This window comes from Motacilla alba, chromosome 1A (assembly GCF_015832195.1).
Source record: "Motacilla alba alba isolate MOTALB_02 chromosome 1A, Motacilla_alba_V1.0_pri, whole genome shotgun sequence".
NCBI lineage: Eukaryota > Metazoa > Chordata > Aves > Passeriformes > Motacillidae > Motacilla > Motacilla alba.
This window is the reverse complement of record NC_052031.1, coordinates 49,277,451-49,302,477: the sequence shown is the minus strand read 5'-3', so window position 1 is coordinate 49,302,477 and position 25,027 is coordinate 49,277,451. Positions and strand designations below refer to the sequence as shown.

The window sequence follows — 25,027 nt, the reverse complement described above, 5'->3', positions numbered from 1 at the left end:
GCCTGCTACTTGTGTGCTCCAGCCCCACTGGGGCATGAGGACTAGCCGGGGGAGGAAATAGTGGTTTTCATGACTGTCTCTTGATGATACTGTCACTGAAAAAAACCCAATTATCTATGCCAGTTTATATGTTCTGAAAAGGTTCATCCCACTGGCAGGCTGGCCTTGGTCTGTCCATGCAGGTCTCACAGGCTGCAGCATGCAGTTGCTGTACTGGGATGACTTTCAGTTGGAGCCATTGGATAATGGGGCTGTTGTCACTCAATTGTCCTTCTGCAGGGAAAGGGGAGGGAGGTATGTCAGTCAGATAGCTGATGGCACCAAAAGTCTCATTCTCTTTTCTTCTCTGCCGCAGATGGAGGCCTAAAGTTAAGAGATCACAGCATCACAGCAGCTCTGCTGGCTGCCTGTCTGTAGAGGTTAGGATGAGAAAGGGCAATATCCATAAATCTGGCCAAGTTTGGACAGTGGTTAATTTCTGACACTCTGCTTTTCATGGGGCTTTTTGCTTTTATTATGCATATCTTGTAAACTTCTTTCCTTTTCTTCTCCTTTCCTTCCTCTCCCCCTTTCTCTATCCCTGTGCCCCACACTTGTTCCTTCTGGTTCTCTTCTTCCCCTGCAGGCATGCGCATCCTTGTGAACCTGCTGCTGGACACCTTGCCCATGCTGGGGAACGTCCTTCTTCTCTGCTTCTTTGTCTTCTTCATCTTCGGCATCATTGGGGTGCAGCTGTGGGCTGGGCTGCTCCGCAACCGCTGCTTCATGGAGGAGAACTTCACAATGTGAGTGACTGGGAGACAACATCTCCTTTCTTCTTTCCTTGTGTGGATGTTTCTCTTTCCCTCTGCCTGCTCATGTCTTCTGCCAGGGTCTCTGCGCATCACTTACTCCCAAGTGTGGAGTGATAGTGTGAGGGTGTTGGTCACATCTTGCAGTGGAAGGGGAGGGTGGGCAAAAACAGCTGGTTTTCTTCTGTCTTCACAGCAGGTGTCTGGGCTCATTTGGATTTGATCAAGGCATGGGTTAGCATGGCTGTCCCCTCCAGCCATGCCTAGTAATACAGGATAGCGCTCCTACCCCCAGAAAGAACTGAAACTCTGAAACATGCTGCCGAAAGATCCTGAACCTGCTTCCTCTTGACAGAAAACAACACTCAACAGAGTCTTACAGAAAGCCATAGGGCTGCCTGATGCATCCAGGAACATCTTTGATGCCTCCAAAATGGAGCTGGGGTCTCTGTTTCAACAGTAGTGCATTACCTTTGGAGGGACACTGAGAAATTTCCAGAAAACTTCAGGAGTAGAATTGCATGTGGCCAGTGCCATGGGGAAGGGATAGATGGCTGGCGGGAGAGGTGTCCCACAGCTGGGTTAGTAGAAGTGAGAGCATCTGAAAGCAAAGAATTAATGTTTGAATGGGACAAAAAACTCATGGGGAAACATGGGAACACATCTGGCAAAGAGAGCCTGAAGCCGCACAGGGGTCAATTACAGGTATCCGAGGTTTGTTTGGGGGTTCAGGGGGGAGTCTGCAGTGCACAGCTTTACTCCTCCTACAGGCAGTGGGGTGGAAAAGCTCCTGCCTGCCATGAATTCTCCGATTACCCAGTTTCAGGACACAGCTCTTCCTGTTGACTCTCTGGCTTTAGTAGATCTCAGGCTTTAAAACGTTTTCTTAAAACCGTATGCTAATCCCAGGCGTGCTATCAGTGTAGACTGCTTAAAGAAAACCTAGAGCTGTAGATCAGTTTAAACTGATTAAACAGTTCTGAAGCTTTAGAGCATCTCAAATTGGAAAAAAAAAAAGTGTGAAAATACAATGTGCAGAACAGCAGTGGAGTTGCAGAGTAGGAGCTGCTTAAAGCAGGCATTTCCTGTGTTTATTTATTCCTTGGGGAAAAACCACTGTTTAGGATGATTGTCCTTTATGTAAATCAGGAGTAGCACTTCTTTAATGAGTGTAATTACATCCATGCAGAGTTGATGTAACTGAGAAGTGAATTGGGGCCACAGCCTTCACAATGACAGATAATAGAAAATATTTGGCTGACCATTACTAGGGAAATCAGTTCTGAAGGTCCCCATGCACCAATGATGAGGATGAGTTACAACATACCTTTGTAGTTTAGTCCTGCTTAGATAACAATCAGAGCCTGTCTTTTTCTTTTTCATCAACACCTGTCCTCTTCCAATGACACTTAGTGAAAAGCATTTGCACAGCATGAAAGTTGTGCATTGTAGCACTACAAGGAATACACCAGATAGAGCTTAATCCTTTTTTTTTTTTTTTTTTGTATCTCCACCTTTCACTTTTCTGATATTAGCTCATCTCCAGCTAGGCAAGCATAGATGATTTTAATTATTCATGCATTTGGAAGGTGCTTGCATTATTTGGAAAAAATACATGAACTTGTCATAAAACATTGCACCCGTAATGCCAGCTGTCAAGGAGGAGTCAAAGTTAAGGTTAAGTCAATTTTATCTTTCCATTTCCAAATTTTAAGGCTTATCTGGGCAATGTTAATTATGCATGAACTGGATTTTTTTTTAGAAGTACAGAAGGTTCACTGCCAAATGTTATAAAACATGTCCATCAGCAGTTACATATATGAACATATTACAGTAAAGCTTGATGAACTTCCTTAATGTCATTGCATCTGATTTAGCTTTGATGTTAATGGGGAGAATATCAGACTGCAAATCTCTGCATTCCAGCTTTTTTTCATCTCCATGCAAGCAGATTGTGCAGTTTGGCCTGGGGTGATCTGATGGCAGGAAAAGCTCTGAAAACTGGGGGCTCACCCTGGAAATTTGCTGGTTTTTGGGATCCCTGTCATTCCTCCCCTTCTCCTGAGTCAATAAACCTGGAAATCACCCACCCAATGCAGTCCCTGATAAACTTCAGAATGGGGGCTCCCAGCCCCACCAGTATCACTGACAAATAGGAAACTCTTTGTCACAGGAAATTTGACTGTGGCTTCTTTTGCAGACAAGGTGACATTGTCCTGCCCCCTTATTACCAGCCAGAGGAAGATGATGAGATGCCCTTTATCTGCTCGCTGTCAGGAGATAATGGAATTATGGGCTGTCATGAAATACCCCCGCTGAAGGAGCGAGGCCATGAGTGTTGTTTGGACAAGGATGATTATTATTATTACAATTCAGTCCGACAAGAGTTTAATGTCAGTGGCATGTGTGTGAACTGGAACCAGTACTACAACGTGTGCCGCACAGGCAATGCCAACCCACACAAGGGTGCCATCAACTTCGACAACATCGGATATGCCTGGATTGTGATATTTCAGGTAAGTCTGAGTTAGCCTCCTTACAAGGCTCAAGCTTATATTTCTGTTTTTCAAGTTCAGTCCTTCTGGGCTCCAGTGGTAGTTTCTGCAGGGTGTGGCAGAGATGCAAAGTAAAGGGCCTCGTAACTCCCCTGGTAAGGGAGACAGTGCACACATGAACCCACTTGCTGAAATAAACTCCACTCTTCAGGCTGACTTGTACCAGTTTCCTCTCCATCGAGACAGCTATAGTAAAGGAATCCTTTTTTTTTATTATTAATTCCCAGCACGTCTTGCAGATGGGAGCTAAAATCCATGCCTTTTTTCTTTTTGTCCGGCTGTACGCGGTGTCCAGTCCAAGGGGCAGAGCAACCTGCTGTGGGTTTGCCCCTGCTGTGATCCAGGGAAATGAACTATTTTAATGAAATATTCCTGCTGTGGACTAGAATGATCTCACAGGCTTTGACAGTATGCCAGTGTCACCAAACAGTACCATGCTGATTTCCCAAAATGGAAATTTGGCTTCGTTGAAATGAATTGTTGTTTCTCACATTTCTTGGGTTGCACCCATCCTGCCAGTATCTGCTTGTTATACACTGAGGAGTGAGCTCTGGAATATACCTCCTGTTTCTCTTGTTTGTCTTTGCAGGTGATCACACTGGAAGGGTGGGTGGAGATCATGTACTATGTGATGGATGCCCATTCCTTCTACAATTTTATCTACTTTATCTTGTTGATAATCGTAAGTATAAGGTTTGATGAATGTCAGCAATGCAAGCTAAGAGCTGACAAAAAACAGGTCTTAGGTCAACATAGATACTGGGGAAACAAACTTCTAGAAATTTCAGAAATCCAGCTAGTTGATTTTCACCAAAAGTCTGAGGCAGGATCACATATATAGTTGTCAGCCACGTTATTAGCCTTCACTCAAAAATATACTTAAGATTGATTTTTGAAGTTATATGTGCCCAATGTAGAACAATATTGTCACTGGCAGATCTTCTTGCAAAGTAAATTCCCCAGACCAGTTGACTTAAAAGCCAGTTCTTTCTCTGCCCTTCTACTAGGTCTCCACACAGTTTAAGCTCTTGAGTAATTTTTGAGCCATGTTGAATGAGGAGCTTTTGGCAGCACCTGGGTTTATCAAGTTGAGAGTCTGAGATTCACATTTTGTTAGATTCAGGGTCTGTCACGCTGAATTATTTCCTCACCGCGAATGAAAAGGAGCTACTGCTCCAAAAGTGTCAGCAGTCCAAAATAAACTGGCTACAGGAGATCCCTTGTGGATGATAGGATGGAAAGAAAGAAGCGTGTCAGCAATGAGAACTTAATAAGCAGTTTATAAGCCCTGCGGATTTATACAAATGAAGTTTGAAGGTTGGTTTTCTGCAAGGATATGCATTATCAGCACATGGGACGAGAGCTGAGAAACATGGTGCCATTGCCTCCCCGTTCCTCAGGCTTCCCTTGCATAAGTGCGTTTTCTTGGAGGGAATATCCTGTTTCTAACAAGGCAGGATTTTGTTTTTTATGAAGACTCTTGCACGTTGCTCACCTGGGGGACCAAAGTCAAGTGTGAAATGGAAAGACAGGATGAATTATGGGAAGTATAAAATCTGTATGTGGTAGGATCAATTTAGTTTCAGGTCACTGAGTAAGGACCTCAGTGTACATTTCCAAGGTCAGCGTGCATTCGGATGAATGGACCTGGCCAGGACTCTGATCTTCATCCAACACTTGTCCTAGGCCCATGCCCTTCCAGAAATAGGATCTCTAAAAGCAGTCACCCAGTAGCACTAACAGACTGACCTAGTACAGTCTGTAGTTTACATCAAGCTGGCATGCAACGACTTGAGACAAAGCAGACTTTACTCCATTTCTGTGAGAAATTCTGCAGCCTGTACATATGAAGAGTGGCCCAAAAGAAAAAAAAAATGTATTGGCCCATTCAGGTCAGAACACTTAAAAAAATCTTACTATATCCTTGATTTCACCCTGCCTTACAGCCTTCTATTCTCACAAGGAAAAGACAAGGAGATAAAAACAGGACTATGACGTACTCCCTGTGGAGAAGCATGAACCTGGACAGCAGAGGTGAAATATACCTTAAGGAATGTTAATTTTACTTTGATGCTGGAGAGTCCCAAAGAGACAGTGCAGAGATGTGATTACCCAGAATGGGATGATGGGAGGGAGTTTCCACAGGCTGTGTTCTCAAGGGCAAACTGGATAACTACAGCTTTTTGGGAGTTTAGAAAATAATAATTTCCCATTAATTTTGTTTATTTACCCCACAATGCAATAGATATTTAGTACCCACCTGCATTTTGACTTTGAGCAGCATGGTCAGGATACCCCAATTTGTAGAATATGCAATTAGACACAGACTTTACTCCTTGTCCCACAGTTCCAGTTTCTCCCCGGGCCAGGAAGCCAGGGTCAGTGTTTAACCACTGCAGCACACATACCCAGTCTTTTGTAGGCCAGTTCCAGAAACTGTCCTTCCCCCCACATTTCAAACTACATAAATTCTGCCAGCATATTTTTGGTTTCTAAGTATCCTTCTAGTGCTGGCTCACGTCATGTGGATTCACAGTGATTCAAACTGTGTCTCTGAATTTGCAGGCACTGAAAACCCTCAATTAAACACTCCACCTGAGATGTTACTGCAGAGTGTCATTGACATTTCTAGACACTCCCTCCTCATTTGCAGAAGCCATATATGTTTATTTCTGTCAAACACAGGAGAACATGAATTTCAGGTTACTTTGGGGACTGCTGAGAACAAAGGAGTCATATGCTAGGTGGAATATTTTCTTTACCTTTGGTGGAGTTAGGCCAAAGAAGTATTTAGTCTTCCTGCTACCTCCTTGGTGTGTGATGCATCTTTCGCAGCACATAGCAATGCCATCATGTCTAACTTGATATCATTTGGCTGCATTTTCTATCTGAATCTTCATATAGAAATGATGATCTCTCTTTAAGTCTCATGAAGTACAGCCCTTCCAACCTTTATCCTTCCCTCCTTCTCCATGCTTTGAAGGCCTGGCTTTCTAAGCAGGATTGTTCTGACAGACGTGCTTTAAGCCCTGACTCTTTGCTTTTCCACTCACATTCTAGCCTTGACTCAGACTTACTCTTCTGGGGCTGGATCTCTGCAGCTTCTGTCTAGAGCTGTGCTTTCATCCATGACTTCTTTTCTACAATGATATCTGCAAACACCTACATAAAGGCATTACCTGCTACTGCTCATATGGCAGGAAGAAGACTCCACCACCTGGATACACTCCCAGCACAGTTAGAAATCCTGCACAGATATGCTTCTCTGAGGGGAAGAGTGCTGACTGAGCATGGCACTCTTGAATGGCCTTGTAGAACAACCTAGGAAAAGCATTTTATGTGTTCAGCAGATTTTAAAATGCTTCACCCTTGACCAGAGATCATGGATATGACATGAAGGAAGGACTACTCCCTGCTCTTGGGTCAGTGTTTCACTTGAGTTTTCCTGCTGGAGGTCCAGGTGTCTCTTTGACATCTTTCCAGCTACTTGGCCACTGCTATGGCTCCTGGACTGGAGCAAGCTCTTCTGAACTCTTACACTGGCATCTGCAATGCAGCACTCAGAGGCTCCTTGAAGGGCTCTGTGCTTACACGTGTGGGACTCAGAAGGCAAGCTGGATATCCAGGCATAAGTAGTAAAAGTAATTGACAAGTCAGGATTTGCAGCACTAGTCAGATTTTGTCAGCTATTACAGAGATGGGGCTTGAACTCTGGGCTGAATGAGGCCAGGGTCTGCTTTATCAAAGCACAGCTCAGTCTCAAGGCTGAACACGAGCCTGTGTTGGGACTCGGAATCAAGGGTCTCCATCTGCTTCTCTCAAATGCTTTGACTCCATGTCTGACTCTTTCTGTCTCTCTGCTCAGCCAGCTGAGATGAATCATTCAATTAGGAGCCTTCTGGGACCCTTCCTGTCCTTCTCCTAGCTGGGAGGCAGTGCCAAGCTCAGCAGAGACTGAGAGTTTACGGACTTGCCTGTGGTTTTAAGGATTAACCAAGCTAATTTGCTTTGTGTTTGATGTTTCTAGCTAAAAGAATAAGGACTGGGAAGTAGTTCCCATATCCAGTCTTCTCACTCCCCCCTTTTTGTTCATCTGGTGGGAGATGGCAGCAAACGGTGCCTATGAGGACAGGGCTCAGGGATGTGAACCTGAACCCCACTCTAGATTCAGCCCTAGGCTGACAGTGCAGTCCTGGTGAGGGAATCTCAGCCCTCAGCTCTTCCTCTTGTGGCCTAGAGAGGTGTTGCAAGCCCTAATTCTTGTTTGGGAGTTGGGGGAGGTTGCAGAGTATGGGGCAGTGTCACAAGTGGTGCTTCAGAAATGCTCACACAGCTGGTGTCCCACTCCCTGCCCTGCCTCAGTGCCAGCAGAGACATAACCAAAAGGGAAAGCCCAGGTGAGTATCAGGCTGCTGAGCAGAGTGCATTGGAGAAGAATTTAGATTCCCAGTAATATGCTCATCAGTTAAAATAAAACATGCAAGACATCACAGACTAGGGAAAATGTTGGGTGAAGGCAAAGGAATCTGAATGATGCGTTATTTTAATTTTCAAGGCTGCATGCTGAAGCTGAAGGAAAAATAGGCTGAAATATGGGGGAAGGAAAGAGAAGAGAAGGGTTCAGTGATGAAGGGAAACAGAATTAGAACAGCTTTGAAGGATGCTGAGAGGAGGAGGGGGAGAAAAAAAAGCCCTTTATTTTGAGATACTTTATTGTCCTTATGTTGAATCTGGTTGGAAAGAGCTTCATGTTTCAAAGGGTTATTGAGATGCTAGCAGGGAAACGTCCCCTTTGAACAAAGGGCACCCGTGTCCAAGAGAAAGGGTCACCCAGAAGGGCACACTGGTCAGGGGGGCAGTAAGGGCTATGAATTGAGGGACAGGCTGCTTGGATAAGTAAAACAAGCTCTGAGGTACCTGCTGAAATAAACCCTTTTTCTATTCACAAGCACTGGGGTCAGGTTATCACCTGATGGTCCCAGCTCTGTCCCCTTTGCTGGAAAGGCTTTACAGGAGAAGAGACATGTAAAGACAAGGTCAGGACTGAACCCTGCTCTCTGTCAGAGCTGTTTGCTTGCAAAGGAAGGACAGTGAGGGGAGACGGGTCCTTGTGGGTTCATACAGGAGAAACTGGTGCCAGGGTGCCCCTAGCAGGGGTACTCACAGGTCCAGGGGAAGCAGAAATCTTGAGCTGGTGCTTAATCTCCTGCCAGGGGCTGCCCCACGGAGTCTGTTTCAGAGCACTGCAGATGCAGAGTCCTTGTCCAGAATTTAGGCTCTGCATTTTATCAATGCCCTATTGACACAGCTCTGCAGGGAGTAGACCCCAATCAAGGTGTCACAGCTTTTGAAAATGATTTTGAATGTAGTTACTAGCCCTTTTATGTATGAAATTCTTATCATATTGAAGGCCAGGATTTACCCTCTATCTATTTATCTATCTATCTATCTATCTATCTATCTATCTATCTATCTATCTATCTACCTATCTATCTTTGTCTATCTACCTATCTATCTACAGATAGATCTCCTGGTGGAAATTAATCTCTAATTTCATTGTATGTAACACAGGGTGAGTTTATTTTGCCTCTGGAACTCTTAGCACAAAGAAATGCTTGCTCCATTTTATAAATAGGAAAACTGGGGTTTAAAGGGGACATGCAAGTTTTAAATTAAGCCTGGTAGACATTTGGTCTTCTGTATGGAGAATAGGGAGAACTTGGGCATTTTTTTGCTCTTTCTAAGAAATTGGGAGTGTGTTTTTTGCAGTTTTTGTGTTTGAAATGAGAAGCCTATGTAGGCCAGAGGACAACGTAAAGAAGAACTAATATGATATGTATTGTATCAGAAGAATAGAAAATAAGCAAGGAAGCCTGGCTTTACCAGACTGCTCAGTGTCCTTCTAAAAAAGGACACATTTTATTTGTAAAATCCTGTTTGATTTCAAAAGCTCACTCATTTGAGGAAAGCCCCATCTCCCTATATGGAGAATTAAGGTGCACATGGTAGAAATCAATAGTATGCCCCAAGTATACTAGTATGGCATTAAAATGATCTGAGAATACTGACATTTCTTCCAAGAGGTGGAGACTATAAATGGCAGTGCATGATTTTTCCAGTGGTAAATTAATTAGCAGAGGAGAAATCAACCAAGCTGATTCTCTGTCTCCTACCTTTTATTTAACACAAAGAAGAGGGGAAAATAAAGTCCAGTTTTCATCAAACCGTTTGTATGTAACTTATAAGTCATTGCTAAGGGTCCCAAAATCTGCTGAAAGCTTGACCTATTTCCTGAATTTCAATGCATAGCTTTAAATTCTGCATGGAAATTATGTTGAGTGAGCTATCAAAACCAAGCTCATGCACTCCTGTCTTTCTCTGAAATCTCTTCTCCATATGCAGACTGATTCCTACTTGTCTGTCTGCCTCCAGTCACTTTCCTCTCCTCTCTCCTCATACATTCCTGCTCCCACATGTTCTTTTTAATGCTGACATTGGTCCCTTCTTCTCCTTTGCTGCTAGGTGGGCTCCTTCTTCATGATCAACCTGTGCCTGGTGGTCATCGCCACGCAGTTCTCGGAGACCAAGCAGCGGGAGCACCAGCTGATGCAGGAGCAGAGGGCCCGGTACCTCTCCTCCAGCACCGTTGCCAGCTACATGGAGCCGGGAGACTGCTATGAGGAGATCTTCCAGTACGTCTGCCACATCCTGCGCAAGGCCAAGCGTCGCACCCTGGGGCTGTACAACAGCGTGCAGAGCTGGCGCCACGGCCACGTGCAGGAGCCCGGCCATGCCAAACCCGGCGGCAACAGGAAAAGCCAGCGGCACTACAGTAAGGATTGCGTGGGTAAAGCTGGAGATGCCGGTGGCGGAAATGTGGCAGTAAATGGGAGCGTCTCCATGTGCCAGCTTGCCAAAGGACCTGTGCCTATAAAGCACAGAATTAGAATTAACATTGGCCACTGAGCGTGGCACCGTGGCCAGCACACCAGACCAGCAAGGTGGTGGTGACCGGCAAGAATGGGAATGAAACAGGGCTGGCCAGCAGGGAGCATGGATAATCCAGATCTGAAACCCTGAGACCATAAAGAGATAAAGACATTGAGGCTTGTAAAGGGTTCCATGTCTGGTATAGCCAAGTGTTGATAGCAGTTTGGGAGAGAGAAGAATTAGGGGATACAACAAAGTGGGGCAAAGGATTGGGGCCACAGCAGGTCTCCCAGAGCTCTCCTCCCAAACTGAGTTGCTTCCAGACCTCAAGAGACAGGCAAAGAGAGTTGAATTGCAATAAGGTGTTGCCTGAACCAAAGAGTGATGCTGAAGAAGTCTGGTTGATATGCAAGGACAATGGAGACAATTTCTCTTGATGGCAGCACATGGTGTTGTGTAAAATTAGACGTGAGATATCATTTAAATTGTGTTCCTGGCTGGAAAAGTCACTGTAAAAATGGTTTTATAGAGTTAGTATTAACTGCCTGCTGATGCCTTTCCTAAGTTATGCTCCCATTAACAAGCAAAAAGGCAGATTTTCCTTCAGCGTGTCTTGCATACTCAAACTTCCATTTTCTTTACTTGCTGGGAGAAAAGTTTCTGCAGGCTTCATGCGCTGTGTTAATGAATAAATTGCTTCATTTCCCTCAGTGTCCATTTGATCTTCCTGGCCAAAATGGAGGATCAAGGAAGACAAATTTAGATTTCTCTGGTTCATAGTGCATACTGTCAGGAGGAAGTGTTCCTGTGTTACCTCTTCTGGCTTCTTGAGATGCTTTGCTAATGTAGTTTCTCTGATTTAGAGAGTTCAGTTCTCTGATTTTGAGAGTTCCGTTCAGCATGGAGGTTCTCAGACCCCATTTGTAGCAGTTCACGCCAAAAGCAGCTCTCATGACCACTTTTCCCCTCAGGTCCTACTTAACACAAGCTTGTGAGTCTCAAGCTATGATTTCTGCATGAGACAAAGCAGTTCTTTCTCTGATGGACATGAACCCCATTCAGCCTAATCACAGGCAAGCTGAACAGTACCGTGTGCTTTGGAGACACAGCCTGTCAGCATAGAGCCCCCAATGGCAACAGCTCCCATTGTTGCCCTTGAGATGATGTGTCAGTGTTTAATTGTAAATCCATGTCTCTCGGGCTGTTGAGGGTCCACTCTGGCTAGCTAAGGACTCCAGCCCACACGGTCTTACATGGACAAAAGTAAAAGATGAGAAACGCTCTTCTCCATGCGGGGACGAGGGTCCTCCTTTTATTGACTTGAGAGGGGACACCTCAGACTCTGGCGACCCCCCAGGTAGAAAAGAGGACATTCCCTTCTTGCGGGAGACTTTTATACCTGAGGGAATGGGGGCAGGCGAAAGAGGATCGCAGCCAATGGAATACCACTGAGGAAGGGTGAGGGGAGGGGTAACCAGGGGACAGACCACCAGGGGGTACAGGGCAAAGGGGTGGATGAGGGAGAGACCATGTGATGGGAGAAGGGAACAACAAACCATGCGGTACAACACAAACCATTCCACGAAACACAAGGACCACTCAGCGCAAATTCCAAATCACCCAGTGCAAAATAACAACTAAATAACTATTTCATGCAACACAACATTTAATCATCCTCACAGCTAAAAAGCCCAGTTACCCTGTGTAAATACCCAGAAGCCAAGCAGGTGTCCACTTTGAATGTCTTTTTCATATCCTCCTTCTTTAAGCAACACCATTTCTCTTTCCAGGGCTTTGCCAGCAGCACAACTCTCTTGGCTGCCCTCCTCAGGGCATCCAGCCCATCGCTGTGACAGCAACCTCTGATCCCACCAACTGCCCCCGATGCCATAGGGCAGAGCACGAAGCATCCAGAAGGCTCTCAGTCCTGGATAGCGCTGGCTCAGACCAGGAGGATGGAGGACCCAGTGAGGGGGAGGGGGAAGGCAGCCAAGAGGACCAGGGTGCCTCAGCGCTGGAGAAGGAGGAGGAGCTGGAAGAAGGAGGACGGCTGAAGCTCTGCAGTGACATGTGGCGAGAAGTGAGGGTCAAGCTTCGAGTGATTGTGGACAGCAAGTATTTCAACCGTGGGATCATGATTGCAATCCTGGTGAACACCATCAGCATGGGCATTGAGCACCACGAACAGGTAAAGCACCTCAGGGCACAAGGTGGGCAGCGTGGACTCCCCCCTCCTGCTGGGGGTTATGGCCTTGCTAAGCAGCTGATGCAATTTGATGGAGGCAGAGACTGAGCAATTTGGACCTCAGTCTGCAGCACAGATGGTCCCAGCATGACTTTGGAGAAAGCCTCAGGATCTTGCAGAGTCTCTTACTTTCTTATACCTGTACTTAATTGCTTTCTCTCTCTCTCCGTGTATTTTCCTCTCATCTCTTTTCAATGCCTTTCTTTTCGTCCTCCCTGATCATTCATCCCACTGTTTTTCTTTTTTGCCCTGTCTTCACATTCTGTCTGCTTCTCTCTCTGTCATCATCGTCTCTTCCATCTTCCTCATCTCTCTCACTCATTTCTCTCTTCATTAGCTTACTGAATCCTTAGTCTATGTGGTTAATTTAATGTGCCCTCTGGGGATGTCAGAGGCACTTCACCAGCATCTCAATTCAAATCCATCAGCTTGCTAGCCTTCCCAACTTAATTAAGAGATGTCTGAGCACATTCTATCTATACAAGAAGGCTAGGAAAGGCACCACCTCCAATCTCCAGTCATTTTGGGGGCTCAGGCTGCTTGAGCCTTTCCTTTGCCCTGAGAATAAGAAGTGATAGATAGGTCAGACACAAGCAGCAGGTGTGGGCACAGGCTTGACTTTCACACCAGTAGTTTGCAGGCAGCTCTGAGTCAGCCGTACACTTTATCCTAATGACAGACTTGTGAGATGGAGAGGAATTGTGTGCCCTCATTTTATAGCTGGGAGACAGAGACTGTGTCTACACTGTGATGTGCAGTTCCAACGTCAGAGGGGGTTAAGCATGCCCATGACCTTGCATCTGCATTGCTGGTTGGTATCTCTTGCTTTGAATAGTCCATGCTATACATCCACATCTCAGATCTATGCTGCCAGTCTGAATGTGACCAAGATTCACTCCGTGTGTCTGCCCAGATCACAAAATAAGAGATTGCTGCACTACTGAGATGCTGACTGTATTGAAGCTCTGGAGCCAAGGTGAAGTCTAGTCCTGAGCACAGTCTCAGGCAGCAAAGAGACAGGCAGTGAGCCCAGTTCAAGCAAGGCACTCAGATTTGTCCTGTGCTGTATCAGAATGAAGATACCTTCAGACCCAGAGTATCTTAAATTCCCTGTTTGAGGCAGCGCAGTGTCTGAGGCAGTATTTGAAGCCTCAGATGTCTGGATCCCACCCACGTATCAAGCTTTAAACCAATTTTCAAAGCCCAGCTAGTTTCTGATACAAGGCTGTGACACCTTAATTTGATCCCAGAATTCAAAACAGCACTGGCTGCTTCAGTACCAGAAAAATACTGGCAGGAGCCCAGAAGAGAGGAGAATGAAGAAGACGCTGGAGGGGTTGACTCATGGAAATAGATAAAAAAGAGCAAAGTATTTATCACGTAGCACAGAGATGACTAAAGGCTGGAGCCCAGGACAATTTGAAAACTGCCCACTGGTATTTTAAAGATGTGATCACTAAGCAGGGAGAGCCATTGTTCATCCTGGCTTAATGGACACAGCGTGAATAATAGTTTGACAGAAGAATACTTGAGCTGGAGATAGAGAATTCACTCTCATGTTCTGGCTATTGTATGCGCAGATTTAAGCCTTCTGGGATGCCTCTGCTGTGTTTGTACAGCCTGCAGCAGAGTAGGATCTGCCACTGCAGCCTTGGGGTTTTTAGTATAGCAGGTTCTTAATGATAGTCCTTAAAATTGTACTATCACTTTTTATCCATAAGTAGTTGGGAAAAGCTTATGACCCTGCATGCTGTTTCTACCAGAAGAGCTGTCAGCCAAACTGATCCTAACTGAAAAATGTGGTGCAGCCTGTTTATTCAAAATGTGTACTCAATTCTGTTATACTGGCACAAGAAGACTAAAACATATTCAGACCATACAGTGAATTTTGGATTCTTTTCTGTCAGCAGTTAACTCAGAAGCATGCAGACATTTGTACCTCCCTTTGGTCTCCTCAAGTTTTTCTCAAACCAGTACATCTTCGGCTGGTGCTTCATTGCCTACTTATTTCTCCTTTCTTTCTCTTTTCCCTGTTGTCTTTTCTCCCAAAAGCACAAATTTTCACAGAACGAAATTCAGCAAAGCCCTTCTGCCCACCAGGATCTGTGATTTGCAGGGTGACTGTGATTTGCCATCCTGTGATTGAAGAAGCTTCTGTTGTTTCAGCTATTTCATCATGTGATGTCTTCTGACCCAGAGCTAATGCCTATGGAGACCTCTTGAGCTTTTAGTTTCTGGTACATGGGATATCACAAGCCCAGCCACTCTCTAGGGACATACCTGACTGGGCAGCTCATGGCATGCGTGTCAGCAGCTTGCCACTCCACTTTTTTATGGGCTGTTCACCAGCAAGCGCACCAAAGCACACACAGCCATCAGGTTGAGGGGTGAGGCACAAGTTTCAGGCATATAAACACAGGAACCCAGGGGACAGAGCACACACGTGAGTGTTTGCCAGTCTTGACCAATAGACAGAAAAACATGAATTTAAACTGTTTGTTATAATTCAGAGGTTTAGTATTCATGCTGGTTTTCTTTCAGGAGACTTAACCTCAACAACTCAAATAACTTTACTCATATTCAAATGACCTTGGAATTTGGCTTAGTTTGGCTTATTCATCCAGTCCTGATTGTGTGGCCAAGGCAGCTTCCATCTGCATATATATTTCTTGTGAGGGAAATCAACTCATTTTAGGAGAAACTGCATTCTATGAGTCATTTTTAACCCATGATCTTATAACAAGATATCATTTGTAAATAGCTATGTTTATTTAAATCCATCAGTTTGCAATATACCATGTAATATTCTCAGTATTAGGCCTTTAGATATTGCTGAGACATTGCATAAGTCAAGCCCCATCATTTCAAGCTTTGTCCTGCTTGAAATCGTTTTAGCAGTTCTTCAGATCTGCCTCTATTTGGAAATGTCTATTTTTAAAATCCAGTGTAGAAAATATTAGATTCTTGTGGCTGTCCAGAAGAATTCTTTTAAGAGGCTTATTTTCTTCTTAATATTCACAGTGGGTCTGGTGCTGCTGACTTTTCTGCCTTATTCAGCAAGAGAATGAAAAGCTCGTCCCAGCTGAATCTCCCAGACTGCCTTTCTCATCATGCATTTCTTGAATGGCCTGTTGGACTCAAGCCTCTCTGCCATTATCAGCCATTTTAGACAGCTGAGTGGCCTGGTTTATCTTCTCCCGTATCTACTTACAGTTTTCCTTCATACATCAAATCAGTACTTTATGAGGTCTCTCTGTGTGGATTAGATGATGATCCCCTGTTTCCTATCTAGACCTATCCTGTGGATCAGTACCCTCATATCCTTTAGCCTATGTGATTTCACTTTATACCAGCATTTATTGCATTCACAAGTTCGTATTTTACAATTATTGCTTCTCTTTTTGTTATTTGCTCCTTGTCAGAAATATTCAGCAAACGTCCAAGCCAGCTCATCATACTAATGTTTAGTGAGGATGGAACAGTCTCCCTGGAGTGGTGATGAAACCAAATTACCTCAGCCTTGTAGAACCTTGTAGAACCAATCATGTAATCCTGCATTGGTTGTGGGGTGATGATTAAACTTGGTATGCCCTGTAGCTGATTTTTATGGCTCTTCTAATTGTTGCCAAGTGACTTTGAAATTGTGAGTAAAAATAGGCTGGAGAGATCTCCTTATGGAATATTTGGTTTTTGTGATCTCATCACACAGGCGGTGATGTGTAGGTTCAGTAGGGCTGGTCTGCGTAGGTCACATCAATTACTCCTCAGTTTCTAGACAGTTGCAAATTTACTCCTGGTTAGGAGAAATTTTTTCTGCGGGGGCTTCATGGTGATCTGTATTTTCTTAGCCTTTCCTATGATGTAGGAGTTTCTGTCTCCTGCCAGATAATGGACTAATTATATTTTCAGTCAAATCTGACAAAAGAGCTCCAAAGTTAGTAAGAAATTGAAAGAGAGAAAAAAGCTGAGCTGCTGCCCTCTATTGCCCCAGTTCTAGTTTCTGATCCTGGGACAAGAGTGCTGAAGTAAATCTGAATCATGTCTTTTACTCTCAGTATTTGATCTACTTTGTTAGAGACAGAGGACTTATTCCACAAACATGTGAATTGGATTGTTTCATGGATTGGGAAAGAGATCCATACACAGGATAGACTGACCATTCTGGTTAAAACACTGGCTCTGGACATGCCTTGCCCCCTGGGATCTCTGCCCCTTCAAGCCATCCTCCTTACCCCAATACTCAGCTCCCATAATTATGTTCAAGTTTCACTTCTAGTGTGATGGGTAAATCAGTCTGTCCTGTCTTGGCAATGTGAACAGACTACTTGGGGGGAGATTTCTGGTGTTCCTTTCTTTTTCTTAGACTTAAGTAACCTTGAGTTCAGTTCTTTCCTTGGGGACTCTTCAGTTTACAGTTTCTAGGTAAACCTGGGAGGAAGAAGGGTTTAGATGCTGAGTGCTGTCTGTGGAAGCCTGGGGAGACCTCACAATTGCAAGGTGACACATCCGCTGTGTTGGAGAGCCCATGTGTTGGTAGGAAGAAAAGGAGAGAACCAGTTTTCCCCTTTGCTTGTCCTCTTCATCAAGTTCTCACTTCCCTGGCCAGAGAAGGTCCCCGAGTCCCAGACACTCCCCTCGTCCATTGTCACTCCCAGCCACACCACCCTAGGAACAAGGACATCTCCCAACAGGACACAACCCCTGGTGAGCCCCACCCTGCAGCCTTGGCCCCCTATGGCTCTTTGCACTCTGTCAAATTAGCTCTATCTCCAGAAATGACTGCAATGCTGGATCTGCCTTAGTGCCTCTCCATCTGGCTCCTCTTTATCACCTCTTTTTTTCCTGAATTAATTTCTTTTGTGTTGCTTTTCCTTTCCCAGCATTTACTTATTTGCTACACTATTTAAAACGACTCTTTCATTCTCTACTTCTTGTGGGTGCTAGTGAGTTTTCCCCGCTTTGTTTTTTGATTTCTCTTTTTCTGCTTTTATCTCTGCTTATCCCTTCTTTCTGTCTTTCTTTCTCCCTAGTCTTTCCTGTCCCTCTGTTTAGGATAGATGCTTTGCTGGGGCTGATTGATGGTCCATTAGAAACAGATTAACAGGTGAGGATTGACTAGAAAAACAGATGTCAAGGAGGGAAGGAGAGACAGAGGAACAGGTGATCTTTTCCACAAGCAAGATGCAAGCATGGTTTTTCAGACATCATTTGCTCCCTACAAGAACACAAGAGAATGTATGGAAAGCAGAGAGGAGGCACCATCATAACCCGTTGCTTCTTTGCATTGCTTATTTTCCCTGACATAATGGTTTGATTCAGACTGAAATTGGCATCTCAATTTAACATATAGATCTCATGTTCTCAGCAACTGTTACTGCTGGGTCTCGGTGAAATGATCCTCATCTCTCCCTTCTGACAAGCACTTCTCTCTCTTCTCTTATTTCTACTCTTTTCTCCATCATTTTCAGGGTGGTTTTGCTTTTCAGGTGTAACTATGGATGGAAATTGATCCATCTCCTCTTCTTTCATTTTTAAGACATGGACTATTTTAATAAAAAGCTGCAATGAGGAGTGCAAGGAATTAACAAAGGGCATAGGAAGCCAGAGATGTGAGGAGCAATTTCCAGATCAGTTGTTCACCTGGAAGGATACTGGCCCCTGGGGGCCTCAGAGCAGGGGTTAAAGCAGACCCCACCTTCAGGCAGAGAGCCAGAACCAGAACTGCATTCCTCCCTCACTTCCCTTTCCACCAGCCTGTTACCAGTATAGGTAAAAGGCATGGCCAATGCAAAGGCCACCCTTCAGCAAAATGGCAATTTTGCAGACCATGGGGAGAGACCATGACTTCCCTTCCTTGTGGGCACTAATATTGATTTAATGCTAAAAATATTGGCTCTGACCTGCGGGGACTCACTTTTTCGTTTCCGCAGCAGCAGCAGGAATGTCTGTCCTGTCTTGCTCTCTACAACAGGCATTTGTAGTTTTCTTGTTCCCATCCATTTTATGTGATGCTTAAAAGAGTGGCTTGGTGGTCAGGCAGAGCTCAGGCCAATGCAAAGGAAGATGCACCCTATTTATTTTTCAACAGTCATCTTTTGCCATTCTTGGATTTTTCACCTTGTGCACTTGCCTTTCTCCCCTTCCTATCCATTTCTCTGTATTCTTCACCCTGTCCTTTTCTCCCTGTCCCTTATAGGTTTTAGCAGTGTGGTCCTCCTTGTTGTTGTCTTGTCTAGTTTGATATTTTCTTGGGTAATTATTGACACCACAATGAGGATAGAAGCATAAGACTGATGGAGCAAGACCAGGAAAGTAATGCATACAAGGGTTTGGTGGGGAAAGGGAGAGAGAAAAATGGGGAAGTGAAAAAATAGAGGGGAAAGGGCAGATTGGTGCAATGATATTTAGATGAAGATGGGGAGATGTTTTCCAATCATTTATATGTTTTCAAATTTTCAGGAAAAAAAAAACAAACAAAAAACCAACCAAACCCAAAAAAAAGCACCAGCTACCTGTGGAAACCTCAGAGGAAGAAAATCTTGAAGGAAGAGCTTGACTGCAAATCAGCCAATTTGGCTCTCCTTCAATAAATACTCAAGTTCTTTGCCCAAAATAAAGCAGCCCTTAGCCGGGGGAACGAGATCTGGGGTGGGATGTAGGAGATGCTTGGTCAGCCTTGGCTGTGTGAATGGCTATGAGGCTCCAGATTGCCGCTGTTAAAAAAAGTTTTTAAGGATCTAATCTATGATGAAGGTAGCAAATCTCCAAAGGAATTGGAATGTGTCACTATCCAGCTCCATTCTAGTCTCACCCATGGATATTTACAACTCCCTACCAACCCTGTTCCCTGGGAAGAGTAACACTTTATTTCCCATAATTTCAAGGCTCTTTCAGTTCTGACTCTCTGAATTTGCATTCTCTCTAGCCAGAGGAATTGACCAACATCTTGGAGATCAGCAATGTTGTCTTTACAAGCATGTTTGCCCTGGAGATGATCCTGAAACTTGCTGCTTTTGGTCTCTTTGATTACCTTCGCAACCCCTACAACATCTTTGACAGTATCATCGTCATCATCAGGTGACAAGGGCCTTGGGGATCAGCTGAAATACACATAGAAAAGAGTACCACAGAGCTTGCAGAGTATTTCAAAAAGGATTTAGCAGCTACACTGAGAGGAGCTGTGCTGATGCACAAGGCCAAGGATTGAGAGACCAAGATGTCTTTTCCCAATGCTTGGTGTTGGTGCTATGCAAGCCACACAGCATTTCTGTCCCTTAGTTCTCTCCTCTGTAGAATGGAGGCAGTAGGAACTGCCTTAAGTTCACAACAAATGTTAGCTGTGAAATATTTTGAAAATGCACAAATTGAAGATGTTACAAAGGTTTAAAGTGTGATAGAAGAACTTGTCTTGCTGGAATTTGATGCCGCAAGCCTTTACTCATTCCTGCAACATGTACTGCCATGTTCATGTTCTTAAGGCATAAATGCAGCTTTCAACATACAAGGATAAGCCTGTAGTTCATGCTTCTGCCTTGCTCAGACAGATTTTCTCTCCCATCCCTTTGTACTGCCAAAGACAAGGTGAAGACTTAGCATTGTTATTCCTTGTTTTCTTCTGTTTGTTCACTTGTATTTTGTTTTGTCCCTTGTACTTCCTGTGCCTCTCTGGACCACAGCATCTGGGAGATCATTGGCCAGGCAGACGGGGGCCTGTCTGTGCTGAGGACGTTCCGCCTCCTCCGGGTGCTGAAGCTGGTGCGTTTCATGCCGGCGCTGCGCCGCCAGCTTGTGGTGCTGATGAAGACTATGGACAATGTTGCCACCTTCTGCATGCTCCTCATGCTCTTCATCTTCATATTCAGGTGAGCAGGCAGTCAGCTCACAGTGTGCTGGAGTGGCACTCTGTGGCTCATGGGGACAGCAGCTTCAGAGCGTGACTGCCTAACTCATCTTGCTCATTGCTCCAGGCCAAGACAGTACTGACAAATATTTATTTTTTCATAAGGGCTGAACTTGCTCCTGCCTTAAATTGGATTCAGCAGCTGAGGATTTTGGCCTGGATGGGGCAGTGAAATACTGCCAGCAAATGCAGACATTGAGCATAATGTCCCATTACAGGATAGGTGAAGTCTCCTGCTAGTCAGGACTAGCTACAGGAACAGTTCAGTCAGGAGGCTGATTCTGGCAGAAGAGCAGCAGGAAGCAACCAAGAAAGTTTATCTGTGCATGCCATGGATGCCCTGATAGCAAGATGAAGACATGTGAGAGCAAAAAGGACAATAGAAAGAACAGATCTGACTGACAGGTTGGAGGGAATATATGAGTTCTGAGTCAAAAGAGATGGAAAGCAAATTTTTTTGTGACCTACAGGGTTGCAATATGTAGTTCCTTCTCCATAGATAGCTCCCAGTGGTCTGACTGTGTTGCTGTATCCCTTGCCGCTGTGATGTTGCATTAGATTTTCAGGAGAAGAGAATTATTCTGATGAGTTCATTGTGGTGGCAGAAATATTTATATTTGACATCATCTTGTTCCAAAGCATCCTGGGAATGCACATCTTTGGTTGCAAGTTCAGCCTCAGGACAGACACAGGAGATACAGTTCCTGACCGGAAGAATTTTGACTCCCTCCTGTGGGCCATCGTCACCGTCTTCCAGGTGAGCCCACTTTGCTCTCTATGGGTGGGCCAGGGCAAAGTGAAGAGGATCAGGAGATGCTTTTTCCTCAGTGAGGAGCACTGCACTGACTCCTGACAGCACAAAAGGTTGTGGAGGAAGAACAATTGTATATTGGAACCAAACGGCTGGTGTATACCTCAAACAAGGGACCTTCTTCCTTCCAGGAGACGGTGTGCAAAGGTCACTCCTGTTGTGGCAACTCCCAGGTTTAACACTCTCACCTCAGCACATGACTGTCCTAATGGTTGTTCTTGTTTCTTCTTGCTCAGCTAAGGTTTTTGGTGCAGTGCCACAGCTGGACAGTGACAGTGGGTGTCTGTTAATGGGGAAGGTTAGAGGCCTGGTCTGGTCCTGATGTGTGTTCTTTGACTGATCTTTTTTGGGAATATGTTTCATGTTCTTTCTTCATGCTTTCTGACTTTCTCATCCTCTCTTGCAGATCCTAACCCAGGAGGACTGGAATGTTGTACTCTATAATGGCATGGCCTCCACCTCGCCATGGGCTTCCCTCTACTTTGTGGCTCTCATGACGTTTGGGAATTATGTACTCTTCAATCTTCTGGTGGCCATTCTTGTGGAGGGTTTCCAGGCTGAGGTGAGCTGCTTCCAAGGCTTCATCAGAAGAGGAATAGAGGTGCTAAAAAGGGATCTTTTGTGACACTTTGAGAGTACTGGACTGGAGGGCTTAAAAAATATCATCCCTCTTTAATTTCACTCATGAAATAACCTTTGTTAGGGTAGTATTCAATGAAGCAAAACAAAAAAAAACAATAAGTGTTATTCCTTGCAAGGAAAGAGACTCTTTGGAAGGGGATTCACAATTTCTGTTCTGTGTAACACAACAGAACCTACCTTAGGGTGAGCCCTTTACCCATCCAAAAGCAGTCTATCAGATATCCCAAATCACAGGAGACTCTTTCCAGTGATCACACTGAATGCCCAACTGCCAAGGACAATTTTGCAGTTGTTCCAGAAATGAAAGACAAAAACAAATGGTCTTTTGTGTTTGAGTTTCCAGCTTCTGAATTTGTGTGTTCCAGGGTGATGCCAACCGGTCATACTCAGATGAAGATCAAAGTTCTTCAAACATGGAGGAGTTTGATCAATTCCAAGAAGTCCAGGAAGGCTCAGGTACAATGGCTCAAACAGTCTTGTTTGCTTGTGTCCCACTGCTGTTTGGTGAGAATCCTAAAAGCAGATTCTACAGAAAATTTACTCCCACTTCTGAGAACTTGCCAGTTTTTATTTTGAACTTTATGCCAGTTTGTGATGTTATTTGTGGAAAAACAGAGACATGTTGGCATCCTGAGGAATGTGGTAGCTAAGTGGAACAGTTCTTGAATGACCTCCAGAACAGCAACTGGAAGTGAGAAGTGAGGCTGTATCTGGTTATCTTCAGGGTCACTATTTCAGGAACACTGTATCCAAATCTGAAACCCACATTTGGAGAAGGGATACCAAGATGGTAAAAAGGACTCGGGCAAATCTGGAAGCCTTGCCTCATAGTGAGAGACTAATGAAGCTTAGAGAAATCAGGAAAGTTACTTGATCACTCTCTCTGTGGTTGTAGACCTGAAGGAGGGGGTTGTGGTGGTAGATAGCTCTTTAATTGAGCCGAAAAAAGCATAATGAGATTGGAAAGGTCGGAAGCTCAAGCTAGAAAAATTCAGGCTAAAAAAAAGCCATATATTTTCAAGGACAGATAATTAACAGTGGGAACAACCTGAGTATAAACCACTTGGTAAGGTCTCTATCCCTCGAAGACTGAAAGTCTTTTACAAGAGGTATTATACTTCAAACAGGACTTGGTGGCAGGGAGCAGTGAGAGTAGCTTGCTTTGCAATGGATGGTGAGCCAGGAGTTGAAGGTGACAGAGAGCCAGGTAGGAGGGCAGGGGCCATGCTGCACACTCTTGTACAAGGTGAGCAGAGCAGGTCCTCTGACAGTAGTAAGGGTCTGCCAATGGTTCAGTAATTACCAGGCAAAGCCACAGTGGTGAGGGAAGTCTAAGGTCAAGCCAGTAAGTCCAGTCAGCAAGACAAGATCAGGATCAGCAAGGTACAAGGACAGGCACAAACATACTCACAGCACAACTCAGACAAGCACCACGGGCACATTTCTGAGCATAAATGTAGCTCCCACAGCAGGGATCAGTGGCTCAAGTTTTTGGCTCACAGTTTTTTCCTGCAACTAAGCTCTTTTCAAAGCAGTCCTATCCTGAATTACATGGCTGCACCATATCTGAGCTTATGCTGAATGCAGGCAGTCAAACCCCTGAGGTGGCAGAGGAGGAAGAGGTTACAGAGGTGTTAGTGGACTCATGGCTGTCTGTCATGCAGATGTGGATAGGTGACCTTCATTATGCAATAAGTCAAACAAAAATGATTGCTCCAGTCCTTTCAGGCATCAAAATTCAACACCCTGCCCTTTCCATGCATCTCAAAAAATGCTGATGGTCATCTACAGGACTTAAGATTTCCCTCAAAAGTGTCCTAGATCTTAAAGGTCAAGGATCAGTCATTTGAAGAAGGGCAGTGTAGCAGGATAGACTGGGATGCAGTTTTTGTATGCAGTATGATTGCAGGAATTTTAAGGTGACCTCAGTACATGGATGGCTGTGGCTATCCCTACATCTTAGTCTCTTGCCCAGTGTTTCAGCGTAACTGCTTTAAGTAGCCAATCTGACAGCTGGTGGAATTTGTTCAGACCTGAAGATGGTGGTGTCTGCTCTTGGCACGCAGAAGCATGCTCCTGTCCCCTCTGTTCGCCTTCGTGCTCTGCCTGTCAGTCTGAGGCTGCCTGGCCACCACTCTGCTCGTCTCTCGGTCCCCAAGGAGAGATGTGATTGGTTTTGGAGGCTGAGGAAATGACTTTAAAGCCTTCCCAGCTTGCACTGCCTTTGTCACCACACCCTAAATCAGAGAAATTGATGTTGATTGATGCTAAAAGGCTAACAATCTGTTAGCTGCTGTTAATATGCTAAACTGCTTAGGCATCAAAACAGTCACTGGATAGTGAGGAACCCAACTTCTTCTTTCCTCATTCTTCTTTCTGCATCTTTCCACTCAGATCCCAAGCTCTGTGCAATTCCTGTGACACCTAATGGGCACCTGGACCCATCCCTGCCCTCTTCCAACCCACCAGTGGCTTCTGGGGGGGTCACCAACTCTTCACGCAACTCACTGCAACTTGACCAGACCCGTGTTGCTGTTGGCTCCCGGAAGAGCAGTGTGATGTCCCTGGGGAGAATGACTTATGACCAGCGGTCCTTGGTGAGTGAGGGAGTAAAAATGTGTGTCATACCCTTCTTTTGAAGGCCAAGAACTTTGTTGGTTTTCTGCCATCATCTGGGGATTTCTGGGAAGGATTGCCCTGCTGCTGTAGGCTTCTGACACAACTCGATTGCCTGTCTTTAGAATCCAGGCCAGTTCACATTATTTTTCTAAATTTCCAGATTTTTGAAGTCTATTTCCAGATTATTTATCTATATTCCTTTGACTGTGGGAGAGGGAGAACACCAAGAAGACTGTCTCCCTTTTACAGTGGAACATGTTTTTCCTCCTTGCCTTTTCCTTGTTTTCCTAGATTAAAGGACACAAAATGTTGCCTTGAGTTAAGAAGTGATGGCAGAACCACCAAGTCCCATTACAGATGGGATTGTATCAGAGCTTTTGTAACAGTGGAAATCTTGTCTTTGAGCTCCCCATGGCAGATTCTGCTGCCCCATAGCACTTCCCCAAGCATGCAGGTTTGTCTAACCAGTGCATCTCAGACCTACCCACCCTGTAACATCAGCTTCTGGGCTTTCTACTCACTAGCATACACAGC

The 25,027-nt window shown here is 44.8% G+C and overlaps 1 protein-coding gene across 6 annotated transcripts in view; it reads left to right on the top strand.

The window, feature by feature from the left end:
* Positions 1–25,027, top strand: part of CACNA1I (calcium voltage-gated channel subunit alpha1 I) — a 164,548-nt gene that overhangs the window by 110,891 nt on the left and 28,630 nt on the right. For all 6 annotated transcript variants that reach the window (XM_038154692.1, XM_038154697.1, XM_038154694.1 and 3 more), the window contains 11 exons: positions 626–785; positions 2,992–3,307; positions 3,936–4,028; positions 9,869–10,178; positions 12,067–12,464; positions 19,447–19,598; positions 20,198–20,383; positions 21,061–21,178; positions 21,639–21,794; positions 22,240–22,330; positions 24,269–24,471. In XM_038154692.1, coding sequence (XP_038010620.1) covers positions 626–785; positions 2,992–3,307; positions 3,936–4,028; positions 9,869–10,178; positions 12,067–12,464; positions 19,447–19,598; positions 20,198–20,383; positions 21,061–21,178; positions 21,639–21,794; positions 22,240–22,330; positions 24,269–24,471 — 2,183 coding nt within the window. The remainder of the gene's footprint in view (positions 1–625; positions 786–2,991; positions 3,308–3,935; positions 4,029–9,868; positions 10,179–12,066; positions 12,465–19,446; positions 19,599–20,197; positions 20,384–21,060; positions 21,179–21,638; positions 21,795–22,239; positions 22,331–24,268; positions 24,472–25,027) is intronic.